Genomic DNA, 15,024 nt, shown 5'->3' on the forward strand with positions numbered 1-15,024 from the left:
AGAACGGTTCAGCCCGCATTTTCCGGTTTACTTTCAAACGTGTCCCTCGTTGACTTGGATCCCGAGCGTTTGCTGAAGCAGGTCGCTCTCTGGCTCCTGGTCTCGACTTTTCTCATTGAGGCTACCAGGCAGCAGTAGTCCGTGCCCAAGCCTGCAGGATGGCTTCAATAGGAGGTAAGCCTATATAGGCTGGGGGTGTGTTCTCAGAGACCCTGCCATCCTCACATCCTTCAGGTTCACACGTTACACTTAACTGTGGGCACACAGTTGGACTGAAGTAGACGGAGAAGACAGCACTGGACGCACAAGGACATTTCACCTGGGGAGACTGGGGAGCCTGAAGAAACCTGAGACTGCCCTGGGGAGGAGGGGTCGTTGGAGGTGGATCAAGAGGAATTGCCCTGGCTATGGAGAAAGGATGGCAGCAGACAGTCTGATTCTTTCTAGAAGGGAGACAAGCCACTTTGAAACGTGTGTGTAAGGATGTGTGTGATGTCCTGGTGGTGACACAGGGAGGGTCATGAGGAAAGCCTAGAGCTGTATTGTGTTCCTGAGGCACCTGAAGCTTGCCTCACCATATCTTTCAAAGGGATTTGAACAGGAGCATAGTGTATCTCAGGGGGCCGTGGGGAGAGATGGCCTTGGTGAGAAAACTATTCAATGGGGCTGTGTGTGGCCACACCTGCAGTGAAGTGTCCTCTCCGAGAGCTAGGCAGGGGGTTACTCTAACTGCCGCAGCCCACACCTCGTCCACTCCTCCCAGCCCAGAGCTCACTTGTCAGTTCAGGTAACTGTTGCCTTGGATTCAACAGGGGATGGGCAACCATTACGAGTAACTTCAGCCAAGAGAGGGCTCAGGTTCCTGAGTTGCTCTGAATTGTTCTTCCTTTTGTGGAATGGCAGTACTTCAGACCTACTTCATCTTGTCCAGTATCTCATGGTGGACCCTCAGGCTGCCTTGAGAGGAAGAGGTTGTTCCTATTTCATGTCACTCCTTCATGGACAGGGAACAGATGTGGAGTGGGGTTGTTTCGGGTGGAATGTCTATGAAGGCTGCTTCCTCTTTTAAAGGGGGAAGAAGTGTAGCCCAGGATCAGGAAGATGATCTTCTGTGTTACTACTAAACGTCCTATGACATCTGTTCTGGTTAGTTAGGTGCACCATGGTGTGTACCTTGTTCTCCTGAACGGGGATGTGTTTCAGACAATTTGATCGCCATGGCATCTGGCTTATGCCTGCATCTCAGATTGTCTCTCCATTATTGGGAGCTGGAAGGGGAAGGACCACAGGCAGTCTGTACTCCCACGACCAATGTAACATGACAATTCCCTGGCCCTTGTTTAATCCTCTGCAGCCATCACTGGCTGTGAAATGACAGAATCTAAGGGACACGCGCCTACTTCTCAGACCACCCCAAGCCCCTAGGAACAGAACTCCTGACTGATGACAGTGACTCTGGGCACTGGGGAAGGGGTGGCAGGACCTGGCCCATGTTACGTATCTGCTGTGGGTTGTTCGGAGATGCAGGTGCTTTCTGGGCCAGTGTCATGGGTTTGTATCAGGATTCCATTAGAGATATTTTCCAGCATTTTGTTTTGTTTTGTGAGGCTAGGAAAGAAAGAGGGGATTTATACTGAGCATCAGGAAAAGGAGGACTGAGGAGGAGGTGGGGCCCTAATATTTTACGCAGTGCCTGTCCACAAAGGGCCTTTGGGGGCCTAGAACGTACCTTGCAGAAGGCCCCTACCTGCTAGTACGCCGGCTGAGGGGCATTTCTCACAGAGCGGATGTCCACACAGCTCCAGGTCTTGGGAGACAGCCTGTGAGGCTTAGGTGCCAGGGTGTGCCTTAGGGAGGCTCTCCAAGTGAGTGCTTGCTGAGGCAATTTCTTCTCGGCAGGCAGGGGTCAGGGAGCTTGGTGGATGGGCGTGGGGTCACCAGTGGAATAATTCTCAACTGGAGGTCAGGGCATGAAAATCACTTGAAGACATTTGCACGCTGCAGTTTCCCTTGTCCAAGAGTCTCTCATCTGTGGAGATTTACACTCTGAGGCCGCAGAAAGCCTCAGTCCCACTTGCCCATTCTCCTCCTCCATTCACTCCTTTCCTTTGCCTCAACAGCATCTGCACTGCTGGGAACGGATGTCACCATGAACCCCGGTGCCTCCTTGTCTACTTTCATGGCAGTGTCCTTTCCTCCACCCATTCCTGGCGCCCAGCACTGGCCACCCTGGGAGCAGCACCTGCCACCTCTCATCGCCCCCGCATTCCCTCCCGGCAGCAGCCTGTGGCTGCCAGCGTTCCCCAGGATGCCTTTGGTGGCTAATGGTGGCTGTGGCCCCGGTGCCCCTGGGGCTTGCAACTTCACTGTACAAGTCAGGTCACAAGGGAGGCCAGTGCAGGCCCCCCAGACTCAGACCTTTATCGTTCCTCAGGGCCCCCTCAACTGGAGCGCTCCAGGGGCCCTCAGCGGGAGTGCTGCATGTCCTGCACCCATATTCTTAGCAACCCCTGCGATGGAGACCATTGTGACTGCTCCAGCTGTTGGAGTTACTCAGGCTGGCAAGGGAGGCTGGACCCCAGGCTTTCCTCCTCAAGCTCCACCACCAGCTGCCCAGATGGCCCCTAACATTCGCCCAGTGAACTCTGGGCCATGGCCACATGGCATTTCCAGGGAGGGCAGCCTGGACACCAACCAGCCCTATGCCTCGCAGGAGGACTGCTCTAACCACCAGAGCGTGTACAGTAACTTCCGACGGTGGCAGCGCCTCAAGCCACTGGCCCAGAGACACCTTCCCCAGAGTCCTGATGCGGAAGCTCTTTCCTGCTTTCTCATGTGAGTGAACGCTCAGGGGGTCATGAGCTTATCGGAGCTCTTAGATAAAGAGGAACTGGGGATGGACTCGCAGGTTAGGTTTCTAGGGATACTGGAAGCGAGGTGTGAGGGCGATGTCCACGCCACGAGAAGGCACACTGTCGGTCGTATGGGCGAGCCTGCCAGTCCATGACATCGTGACTGAAATGTGCCTTATCTCAACTGACCCCACCCCCCTGTGAGTCTAGCCAGCTTGCTCTTCCATGATTCTCCTGGTAATATGGCCTGAAGACTTGCAGTCAGAGAGGGTCGTGGTGTAAGTTGAGGAGCCAAGGAGTGGATGCCACACTCTCCTGTGCTGCCGTCTCCTTTCATACAGCACTTGAGTGTACATGGCCGGGGGAGGTCACTTCGGAGAAGGGGGAAGAGCGCGGGGCCCAGGAGAGCGCTTCATGCACGCCTCGACTTTGTTGATGTGGAGAATTCCACTAGGAACAGGGTGATGGTAGAGCTCTCCTAAGGGCATGGGCTCTCTCCCACTAGAGTTGTGAGCCTGGCAGGCATTTCCATCCTAAACCTCCGGTCCCTCGTAAAAAGGGGACAATCACACTTCATTCAGAGGACCGTGCAGAAGACTCCTTGGGCTAATCTACGAAGTGTGAGCAGATTGCCTGGCACATGCCACGCCTCATTGATGATGGTGATTTTTATTATGAAAAGGCAGCCTTGAAGAGGAAAAGAGCTCCCCAAGGCACAGTGTCCCAGCTGTAGCCTGGGAGTGGATGGTCATCCTCGAGTGAGTGTGACGTGGTGCCAGCAGTAGCCGGGAAGGCTTGTCTCTGCTCTCCCAGACACCTGCCTCTCACTCTCCTGTTGCTCAGTCATGCTGTGTTGAGTGATGTGTGGTCCACATTGGTGGGTGGGGTCAGGCAGGTGGGGGCTGGGCTGGGCACAGAGACTGACCCCGAGTGCTTACAGCCCAGCGCTTCGATCCCTGGCCCGCCTGAAGCCCACCATGACACTGGAGGAGGGACTGTGCAGGGCCGTGCAGGAATGGCAGCACATTAGCAACTCTGACCGGATGATCTACTACGAGATGGCGCAAAAGTGAGTCAGCGTCCTGGGCCCAGGGGCTGCGTGGAGGGTGAGGCGAGTGGGTGAGGGCAGGGTCTGGCCGTGGGGGTGCTCATCAGAGAGGACAAAGGAGAAGGGCTGTCGCTCGGAACGGGGGGCCCGCAGCCCAGAGGCCCTACAGTCCTCCAGAAACCCCTCCCTCACCTTGAGAGTTTGGGTCTTCTGTCCTTCCTCCACCACGAGCTCTGCCCTCCCCTGACTTTGACCTACCCTTGCCCTCACATGAAGGTCTCAGGACGGGGCAGGGTGAAGCTGTGAGTCCAGTAGGGGTCCAACTCTGGCCATATGGGCTGGGCCGGGGAAAGAGCTCCACCTGCCAGCCTGCTGCTTCCTTAGTGGTGGCTGGCTGGTGGCCACTGACATAGATTTGGGACCCCCTCTCCTCACAAAAAGTGGCCTGAGTGGGTACCCTGGCATCCCTCAAGAGGCTGGGGAAGCCAGCTGTCATCAGCCCACGGGTCTCTGGCCCTTCCAGTGTTTGCTCCACAGTAATCCCCATGGTTTAAGAAACAAAACCAAACAAACAAGCACCTCTCAGAGGAGAGGAAGGCCTGTCCTCTAAGCTCAGCATCCACATCGTCCAGCCTCTCCTGAGCCCTGTCTCCAGGTCTACGTTCCAGAACTCTCAGTCCCAACCCAGGGTCCTGGATTTGGGCAAGGACCCCTGTGGGAAACACATGCCTGTTCCAGCCTCCGGCTGTCAGCCCTTCATGTGGCTCTGGATGGGGGGCATGAGGAGGGTGCCCCTTGGGTCAGCCACGTGTCCCGTTGACCTGGTTCAATGCAGCGACCTGGCTCTATGCTGTTGAATGCTCTCCAATGCTGGTGAGGCAGGAAGGGTCCCAGATCTTGTATCAGTTCCAGGAGCAGCTCTCTGCTGTGGACAGCACCTCACAGGGCCTTGACAGCCCCAAGGCACATCCTCTCCCAATCCCTCATTCTTGGCTGCCTTTGTTGGGCTCCAGAACCCAGGCCATTTTCTCAGGGTGGCCTGTGCCTCCGTCACCCCCCAGGTTCATGCAATTTGAGGCCGAGGAGGAGATGCAGGTTCAGCAGTTGCAGTGGATGCAGTGCGCGCAGGGCCTGCCTCCTCCAGCCCCACTGAAGCTGGATCCTCGGGGGCCCCCAGCCCCGAAAGTGGGCCTTCAGCCAGCCACCCAGGTTCCCACTGGAGTTGAACGCACAGGTAACAGGGGCCCAGGGTTGGCCACTGTTCCCATGTGGATCATTTTCCTTCAAGACAAGGACATTGGTCTTTCAAGCAAAACAGCCACTGAGGCGGGGGGTGGGGGTGAGGTCTCAGATGCCCTTTGTCACTACGGGGTATTGACTTGGTCAATTTTGTAACTTCTCTCACACCTCCCTGTCAAAGGACTGCACACAAAGTCTGCCTAAGAAGTGGGCTTGATGGGGACACCCCTGGAAAATTGGAGGTTCCCCACTTCCTTACATGTGACTCTCTTAGATGCCCCCTTACCGCCCCCCTCCAACTGTGCATGAAGCTTCAGGTGGTCCTGACCCCCCCACACCCACATCAATGTCCCCCAACAATGCCCTCACCAGCGTGCGCTCGGTGGTCAGGAGGTGGACCGGGAGCCCCTCACCTTCCTCCCCTTCCTCCTGCTCTGCCTCAGCCTGTGCTCCCAGGATGTCCGGCCCCAGCGCCCAGCCCTCCCGCCCGAAGCCACACAGGTCCCAGCGACCCCCGGAGCCCAAGGCACCCGAGGAGATTCCACCTGAGGCTGTGAGGGAGTATATGGACATCATGGAGGTGCTGGTGGGGCCCGTCCACTCAGCCACAGGCGACTCAGATGCAGAATGGGGAGAGGACGGAAATGAGCTGCAGCAGGAAGAGGACGGCACCTACTCGGACCCGGATCTCTTAAGCTACATCGACAAGCTGTGTTCCCAGGAGGACTTTGTCACCAAAGTAGGCTAGGCCTGGAGACTGGGGTCTGCAAAATGCCAGGGCATGGAACTCTCAGCACCCCAGATCTGGGTTCTGCTCAGGCCGTTGGGACTTAAGCTCAGCTCCTTGTTCCTGAGCCTGGTGTTAGGGGAGGTTTACGCAGATGTTTGTGTGTATATGTTTGTGTCTATCTGTGTGTATGCCTTTGTGTCTGTGTTTGTGCCTCTGTATATGTGCTCTTTTGTGTGTGACTGTGTATGTGCATGTTTGCATGTGTGTGTGTGTGCGCTGACCATCCCCGCCTTGTGGAGGAGAGTGGGGTGGGTCTCTGCTTTTCACTTTCCCTCCTGGCCTTCTTGTCTCACAGGCCACTCCTGGCCAAGGATGCTCACAGCCTCTTCTTTCTGTTCTAGGTGGAGGCAGTCATTCACCCTGGATTCCTGGCAGATTTGCTTTCCCCAGGCCCACAGCTGGATCTCTTGGCCCTAGAGAAGGAGCTGGAGCAGGAGGAAGGGCTCACCCCCGAAGAAGTGAGTCAGGGGAGGGAGAGGGACACTCAGGGAGCCAGGGGACCCCACGGGAGGGGGACCCCAGGTGATCCAGGGGACAGGGGAACCCAGATGACCCAGGGGAGCCAGAGGAGGGAGGGATCCCCGGTAGAACAGGGGACACAAGGGACACCCAGGAAAACCAGGGCACGGAGGGACCCCAGTGAATAGGGGAGAGATAGGGCCCCAGAACAGGAGGGCCACATAGCGCTGTCCATCCCTCCCCTGCCTGGGACGCCTGGCATGGGGAAGGGCCCATTCTGGGGTGGGTGCAGTGCAGGGTGAAAGGAAGGAGAGGATAGGGAGCCGGGAGGGGAGGGAAGGTCACAAAGCTGGGAATCAGTTGCAGGAGGATGGCAGGACTGCCACAGTGTCTGTATTTGGATTCAAGTCCTGGGGTCGCCCGTCCCCTCCTCCCCCCCAGGGCCATTGTCCCACTGCCCAGTGCTCCTCCTCTCACACGTGTGTGTGGAGCCGTCACTGTCCTCCTTCCTCCTACCAGCTGGTGCAGCAACGACTCCTGGCCTTGAAAGAGGACGACGGTGTGCGGGCAGCCCCGAGTCACAGTGCACCCGGAATGGCCTCAAGTCCTTCTGAGTCCGACGCCGGCCAAGGTGCCCAGAGGCACGACCAAGACCCCCATCTAGGGGTCAGTGATGAAGCCTGCCCACCAGAGATTGATTCTGAGGCTCTTCATAGGCTCATCCAAACAGACACTGCCCTGTGCAGGCCCAAAGTCTTTGTTCCCTCTGGAGGACGTCAGGAGTTCTCTATATTCCGGCCCGTACGGCTCTCCCCTCCCCAGGGTCAAAGGCGCACCGGCCCTCTACTGAGATCCAGGGATGCGTCTGTTCTCAGAAAGGCCTCTCCTCTTCGGGAGGCCCGAGTGCCCGGGGACGGGTCCAGTGAGAACGAGGAGGTGCTCCAAAGCGTCTTCATCATAGACTCTCAGCATATACTGGTGCCTTTCGGGATGTCCCTCAGTCCTGCGCATGTCTCAGCCCTGGCTTCCTCTGGAGGTTGGGGGGCCCAGAGTGCTCCCCAGTCCCCCTCCTCTCAGAGAAGAGGCCTCAGCCCAGCTCCACCAGCCGCTCCCAAGTCGAGGAAGCGGGCTCTGTGTGGACGCCCAGCCGCTGCTGAGAAGCTGCCCATCCCCGGGGCTGGCCTCGGCGTCTCTGGGAGGCCAGCCTTGGCTCTGGGGCTGGCTCGCCCCTCACAGCTGAGAAAGAGAAAGCGTGACCCGTTTGACACAAAGAAGCGTGGGAAGAGGAGGAAGAAGCACTGCAGCCAGTAGGGAACAGCTGGGCCGGCCCTCCAGGGCGAGGCCCCAGGGCAGCCCCCTGGGGAGCCTAGGGGCTCCTCCTCCTCCCAGTGCTGATCCTGGATGATGTGGGGGGAAGGGAGGGGGGCAGGACCACCAGGGTGGGGAGGGGGAGCGGGATTGTGGGGGGTTAGGGAGGTGGGGGAGGTGGGTGTGGCCAGGTGTGGGTGGGAGCAGGACCTTTGGAGTGATGTATGTAAATTGTGAACAAAGATCGTTTTCGTGGGAAATGCTCTCAGGCCACCGTCATCTTGTTGGTGTTGAGCTGCTCCACAGAGAGCGATCCTGAGAGGAAGGAAGGATGAGGGAGGTCACAGGAGCTCTGGGTCTACAGGTGGCCACACCTTTCCTCCACATAGACAAGGACTCCTCAGGCTGCCCCTGGGAACGCACAGCTCTCACTTTCCCCAGGGACCCCCTCATCAGCCCCTTCTCTAACGCCTGCTCGGCTAGGGGCCTTCTGGGGCATCTGTACCGTCTTCTGCATCCCTGAACCTTCTGGGGAGGCAGAGCTGCTCTTGTGCCTTTCCGCCCCTCTGGACACTCACCAGTTTCTAGGATGGAGCCTGGAGACGGCCCTTGTCATTATGGAGCTTCTCTCTGCTTTCCTCATGTGGCCAGACGACGGCGCTGGGATGACCCTCCACTCATCCAGGGTTTCCTGTGTAGGTGGCCTGACCAGAGACGAAAAGTCTTGGCCATGGGGACAGGACTGTCTGCCTCATCGTAGCGGGAGCATCCTCTAGTTCCACTGGGATTATTGCAATGTGGAGAGTGGTGGAGGCAGCTACCTCTTAATCCCAATGAGGATGCAACAAGGGGAATGGGTGTGGGGAAATTCATGGGGCACCCGTTAAAGGTGTGTATAAGGGAAAGGACAGTTGGGCCCCTTTGTGGAACTTGTGGGATTTCTGTGCAGCAGCATCTCGTTCAACTGAGGGAGGAGGACCCATCTGGCTGTGGCTGTGGGGACTGGCGTTAGGGGCCTACGGGTCCGCAAAGACACCCCAGAACTACTGTCCCTTCCCTTTCCACCCATGGCTGGACATGTGTGTGTACTGGTATCAACACTGGTTTGTATCCCCATAGAAAACAGATCCTCCTAACAAACTATGACCACGTTTCACAAGAACAGCTGGCTCACAGGGGCAGCAGGGGGTGGGAGAGGTGTCTGTGGCCCCAGATCTGAGTGGGAGCTGGGATCCATGCTGAGGAGTGTGGAGGCCTCAGTCACCGTCCTGTGGGTGCCGGCAGAGACTTCGAATCATCAGAGCAGGGGAAATGACCCCCTCGTTAGAGTGAGACGAGCAAACAATGAGGGGCAGGGAGTAGACCCCTGCTGTCTCCCGGAAGTGCCTCCCCTCCCAGTCTGCTTAGCCTCTGTCACAGCCTGTGCTGGCCCACCTCTGAAGCCCCTTCCTCCTAAAGCACTGAGGTGCTCTGATCTTTTATGGACCTGCCCTGGGCCTCACCCCCCCTTCCCTGCTGGCCAAAGGCTCTTCTCCTGCTTCTGACTTCTGATTCCTTCCCCAGGACCCAGGCAGGTGTTAGGACAACAGAGATTCCCTGAACATGACCCCTACACCACCAGTATGCAGAACTGGGGCCGCAGGCGTCCACAGGTGGCCTGACTCTCTGCTGGACCCTGCAAAGAGCTTGGAGAAGAAAGGGGCTCATGTCTCTCCACCTCCACAGAATCTGTAGGTCAGCCTCACAGGTCCCCCTCTGTCCAGGTGGGCAGCACATATGTGCTCCCAGCCCTCCTTGACCCTTTGTGAAAGAAAGTTTTTGCAGCTTAGTAGTCTGATATTAGTCAAGGTGTCTCAGGGCTTGTTCCTTTTGAAGCCCTACAGGAGAATCTGTTTCCTTTCCCTTTCTGTCTTCTAGAGGCTGCCTGCATTCCTTGGAATTAGTCCCTTCTTCCATCTTCAAAGTGCATCACTTTAATCTCTGCTTCCCTCATCACATGGTCTCTCCAACTCTGACTCTCCCTGTGTCCCTCCTATACAGCTCTTTGTGTTTATATAGAGCCCACCCAGAAAATTTAGGATAATCTCTTCATCTCAAGATTTTTTACTTAGTCACAGCGGCAAAGTCCATTTTTCCATACAAGGTAACGTTCACATATTGTCATAGGAGGGGTTAAACACGGACGTTTTGGGGGAACCAGAATTTACCCTACTAGAAGAAATCCACAAGAATACCTACCATCAGAATCCACATGAATAATAGACTATGACCAAGTGGAATTTATTCCAGGGATGCAAGCCTTGTTCAATGGTAAAAAATCATCAATGTAATCTACCATATTGAGTCTAAAGAAGAAACACATACTGTCACACCAATTAATACACAACAGGCATTTAACGAGATTCAACACCCATTCATATTAAAAATGCTCAGAAAACTAGGATTAGAAGGTCACTACCTCAACCTAATAAAGAACATCTACAAAAAACCTACTTCTAACATCACATCAAATGGTGAAAGAATGAATGCTTTTCCCTGAGTTCAAAAACAAGGTTAGAATGTCCACTCTTATCTTAGTTTTCAACTTAGTACTTTAGATTCTAGTTAGTGTAGTATAGCAAGAAAAGGAAAAAAGAGACATACATATTAGAAAAGAAGAAATATAACTGTCATTCTTTACAGATGACATAATTGTCTACATAGAAAATTCCAAGGAAGGTATAAGTAGACTCATAATAAATTATAATAACTTGCTTTAGCAGGATCTCAGAATATAAAATCAATACATAAACATTAATACACAACATTGATCATATTTCCACATACTAGTAACAAACTGAACGATTGAAAACCAAAATTTAAAACATATTAAATAGGTTCCAGTTCAAGATGGCAACATAGGAAGATCCTGAACCCACCTCCTCCCACAAACACACCAAAGCTACAGCTACATATGGAAAAATTTCGTCTGAAGAAAACTAAAAGATGGTGGAGCAACCCCTTCACATCAGGAAAACCAGAGGGAAACCACATCAAAACAGGTCGGAAAGGCTGAGACACAATTTTGCCATAAACCCCATCCTTGGTGTGGAGACACACAATTAGGAAGGAACTCAAAACCTGGAGCTTCTTCCTGAGAGGTGAAGGGTATGGACCCCACATTGGGCACTCCAAATTTTAAGGCTGGCACCTGAGAGATAGACCCTCAAAACATCTGACTTTGAAGACCAACAAGGCACATCCCATGAGACCCACAGGGCTGTGGTGAACTGAGGAACAGCTCTTAAAGGGCCTGTGCACAGACTCACCTGTCCCAGGGCCAAGTGTAGAAGCAGCCCTTTGAAAAGCACTCTGACTTTTGGTGAAAGAGACTCACTTCCCAATTTTAAAGCATTAATCTGAGGAACAGGGGCCTGCTGGAATACTCCCCAGGGACAGAGGCTGGCGGGTGCCATCTTCCTTCTCTCTCTCTGCCTTGATAAAACTGAAAGGTGCCATCTTTTTTCCCCTTTTTCCTTTCCTGCAGGTGACAGCTTTGTGCTCCAGCCAGCTGGCTCCTTCTTCCCTGCTCTTCCTCTGTCTTGCTATATATATATATATTTTTTTCTTCTTCTTTTTCTTTTTTTCTTTTCCCTCTTTCCCTTTATTCAAATGGTGTCATCTTTGCACTCTTCCCACCGCCTCACTCAGCCAGTAAGCATCATCTTCACACTTTCCTTCTGATGTGCTCCAGAGAGCCAGAATCTCCAAGACAGGAGATCCCATTTTTGTGGCCTCCACTCAGGGGATGCTCCTTGATCACCTGGCTCTGGAGGCCAGGAGGGATTTCTTTTCTGGGTCCCATGGGACTGTAACAATTGGAGAGACAGTTCTTGGCAGGATACCACCCCCAGGATGTACCACTACCCATCAGACTGAGACACAGCCCCAGCCTTTACATGAAAAAGGCCTATTTGCTAGTAGGGACAAGACTTAAGAGCAGGCTTCAGGTTCAGCACACATCTAGAGGCTACGGATGTGCTCTCGGGGAAGGTAGGCTGGGGGTGCCATCTCTCCACCCTCACTCTGCCTTACTACAGTTCACTGGTATCTCCCAGAATGGAGCTTGTACACTTATCTGAAGCACTGTTTTCTTGTGACTGCTCCCCAGGGAACACCTTCAGATTGCTTGCTTCTGGGGCGCAGCAGGGCTTCCACTTGCAATCTCACAAGACTAAATACATTTGCATTCTTTAAAAGCTGTTACCAAGTTTTCTGGCTTCCTATCAACCTGAATCTAGGTGCTGCCTGAGATCCTCCACTTTGGGTTGCTCATTTGTCTTGGCACACCCTCAACTGCTGGGATGGTGTGCCAGGTCTATTAAAAATAAACTGCTTAGACAATCACAAAGGTTTGAGAGGCAACCAAGAGTAGACAGGGTTAAATGACAAGATTCAGCTGTCACACAGCTCTTCAAGACTGGGAGATGTGGCTATTTCACTTAATGCATAGAAACCAACACAGAGAGTCAAGCAAAATGAAGAAAGGGAGGGCTATACTCCAAAAAAAGAACAAAATAAAACCTCAGGAAAAAATCTTAATGAAATGAACATAAGTAATTTACTTGATAAAGAGTTCAAAGTTATGGTCATAAAAATGCTCACTGAACTCAGAAGGAAAATGGATGAAAACAGTGAGAACTTCAACGAAGAAATAGAAGATATAAGAAAGTTCCAAATAGAAGTCACAGAACTGGAGAATGCAATAACTGAACTTAGAAATACAGTAGATGAAGCACAAGAAAGAATAGGTGAACTCAAAGACAGGTCAGAGGAACTCATCCAATCAGAGAATAAGGAAGAAAAAAGAATGAAAATAATGAATAAAGCTTAAGGGATTTATGGCACATCAAATGGAATAAAATTCACCTTATAGGAACTCCAGAAGGAGAAGAGAAAAGGGGGCAGAAAACATTTGTAGAAATAATATCTGAAAACTTTTCCTAACCTGGGGAAAGAAACAGACATCCAGATACAGGAAGCCCAGAGAGCTCCAAAGCAGATCAACCTAAAGAGATCCATACCAAGAAATATTAAAATTAAAATGTCAACGTTAAAGATAACAAGGGAATCTTAAAATCACCAAGAGAAATACAACTTGTTATATAAATTGTTATATACAACTGGTTATACAACTTGTTATATAACTACATCAACCTAAAAAGTTTCTACACAGAAAAATAAACAATCAACAAAATGAAAGGGCAAGCTACAGAATGGGAGAAAATATTTGCAAATCATGTACGTGATAAGGTGTTAATATCCAAAATATATAAGGAACTCATACAATGGCTATATCTATACCTATATATAGATATATAGATATAGGTAGATATAGATTTTCAAACAATTCAATTAAAACTTGGGCAGAAGAACTGAATAAAAAATTTTCCAATGAAGACATCCAGATCACCAACAGGTTCATGAAAAGATGCTCTACATCACTAATCACCAAGGAAATGCAAATCAAAACTACAACGAGATATCACCTCAAAGAGACTAAGAGGTAACAAATGTTGACAAGGATGCAGAAAAGGAAACCCTTGTGCACTGTTGGTGGGAATGTAAATTGGTACAGCTGCTATGGTAAACAATATGGAGTCTCCTCAAAAAATTAAAAAGAAAACTACCATACATTAGCAATCCTGCTTTGGGTATATATATATCCAAAGAAAATGAAATCACTATTTCAAAGAGATATCTGCACTCGCACGTTCATTGCAGCATTATTCACAATTGCCGAGAGATGGAAACAACCAAAGTGTCCATACATGGATAAATGGATATAGAAGATGTGGTATGTACATAGATGGAATATTATTCAGCCACGAAAAAGAAGAAAATCCTGCCACTTCCAACAACATTTATGGATCCTTGGGGCATTATGATGAGTGAAATAAGTCAGAGAGAGAAAAATAAATACTGTATGATGTAACTAAATTGTAGACTCTAAAACAGCCAAACCCAGAGAAACAGAGAATAGAATGGTTGTTGCTAGGGGTTGGGGGAAATGGGGAGATGTTGACCAAAGGGTAAAATATCCAGTTAGCCCATGAATTTCTGGGAATCTAATCTACAGCATGGTGATTGCAGTTAACAGAACTGTATTATATACTTGAAAGTTGCTAAGAGAGATCTTAAATGTTCTCACCAAAAAAAATGGTATTTATGCGAGGTAACGGAGGTGTGTTAACTAGCTCCGCTGTGGTAATCATTTCACAACATGTAACATACCAACAGGTTGTACACCTTAAACTTACACAATGCTGTATGTCAATTACATCTCAATAAAGTTAGAAAAAATACAGAAAACAGACTGTTGCACAACATTCAAGCAAAAATACTAGTTTGGGACTGCTTTTTCTTGAATTTAGTCATTGTTCCTTCTTGAATCTGTTTTCTATCACATGATAGCAGACTCATACAGGCAGCTTACTTCTGATCAGGCGCAGCCAAAGAGAAGCAACTGATGGTATATGGGAGTTTAGGGATAAGCTATGAGATTTCTCCCTTTCTTCCTCTACTTTGTGAAGATTCTCCAGCAGCAACTGTGTAACTTCCACGGCTCCAACTCCAATGAGACAGAACTGGTGTGGTCTGACATTGATGATCATTTAACCTGGCCCTGGACGCCTTTACAACCCTCTCCTTAACTTTGCCTTTCCAGCATAGGGGTACAAGTAAATTCCTGTTCCTACTAATCACTCCATTATCTAGGTGGCCCTTCTTTACTTCTCAGAAGTTTCATCACTGGTGTTCTTAATACCCTGTATTAAACTTATTTGCAAAGACTTGAAACAATTTCTATTTTATTTGTTATGGGCAAATACAGTATAATAAAATTTCCAAATATTAAAAAAATTAGAAGACACATGAAATCTCAAAATGGGGAAATGTTAGCCACGTTTAGGAAGAAAATGTACTAATATTATTGGAGGAGAGAATTCAGGAATTGGAAGATAACACTAATGAGTTTGGAAGGTATAAGACTGTGGAGAAGTTTGAATGGTGGGCTTCATGCCACAGGAAATAGGGAGTGATTCAAAGTTCTATAAAGATTGTGCTCACTTCAGCAGCACATACACAAAGTTTTATAAGATGAATCTGAAAGTGGTAGGCAGTTTGGAGTATGCGATGGAGTGATGTCAAAGAAAAATTGCACCGGATGGTTAAACAGGCAAGGAGTACTTTACTCAAGATGATTCTGTAATAGGGGAGAGAGACTGAACTCCGTTCTGCTGAAACAAAAGGCATGGAAGTTTTTAGATGCCAGGATGAGCTGTAGGAAA

The 15,024-nt window shown here is 50.8% G+C and overlaps 2 protein-coding genes and 2 pseudogenes across 4 annotated transcripts in view; 2 read left to right on the plus strand and 2 right to left on the minus strand.

Moving 5' to 3' along the window:
* Positions 1–8,398, minus strand: part of LOC309807680 (interferon regulatory factor 6-like) — a 445,413-nt gene extending 437,015 nt beyond the window's left edge. The window contains exon 1 of the mRNA XM_082627532.1: positions 8,275–8,398. The gene's annotated coding sequence lies outside the window, so the exon portion shown is untranslated. The remainder of the gene's footprint in view (positions 1–8,274) is intronic.
* LOC309808894 (centrosomal protein of 78 kDa-like) overlaps positions 1–15,024 on the minus strand; it is a 981,446-nt pseudogene that overhangs the window by 830,141 nt on the left and 136,281 nt on the right. The window lies entirely within an intron of this gene.
* LOC309808081 (NUT family member 2F-like) lies at positions 1,735–8,006 on the plus strand. The gene is made up of 7 exons (XM_082628088.1): positions 1,735–2,835; positions 3,793–3,921; positions 4,556–4,647; positions 4,736–5,271; positions 5,414–5,878; positions 6,271–6,387; positions 6,830–8,006. Exons 1-7 carry the CDS (start codon positions 2,150–2,152, stop codon positions 7,697–7,699), a joined length of 2,895 nt encoding a protein of 964 aa, XP_082484214.1. The 5' UTR covers positions 1,735–2,149; the 3' UTR covers positions 7,700–8,006.
* Positions 8,839–15,024, plus strand: part of LOC309808082 (ferritin heavy chain-like) — a 122,879-nt pseudogene continuing 116,693 nt past the window's right edge. The window contains exon 1 of the transcript in view: positions 8,839–9,024. The product of the transcript in view is annotated as a ferritin heavy chain-like (transcript). The remainder of the gene's footprint in view (positions 9,025–15,024) is intronic.

Source organism: Mesoplodon mirus (genome assembly GCF_964341445.2).
Source record: "Mesoplodon mirus genome assembly, chromosome: 7".
Classification (NCBI taxonomy): Eukaryota; Metazoa; Chordata; class Mammalia; order Artiodactyla; family Ziphiidae; genus Mesoplodon; species Mesoplodon mirus.

Bases quoted from the DNA above. Each gene is read 5' to 3' on its own strand.
- LOC309808081 (XM_082628088.1), top strand. From the start codon at position 2,150: ATGAACCCCGGTGCCTCCTTGTCTACTTTCATGGCAGTGTCCTTTCCT. The intron at 3,922-4,555 runs GTGAGTCAGCGT...CCCTGTCTCCAG, and splicing joins TACTACGAGATGGCGCAAAA to GTCTACGTTCCAGAACTCTC. The intron at 5,879-6,270 runs GTAGGCTAGGCC...TTTCTGTTCTAG, and splicing joins AGGAGGACTTTGTCACCAAA to GTGGAGGCAGTCATTCACCC.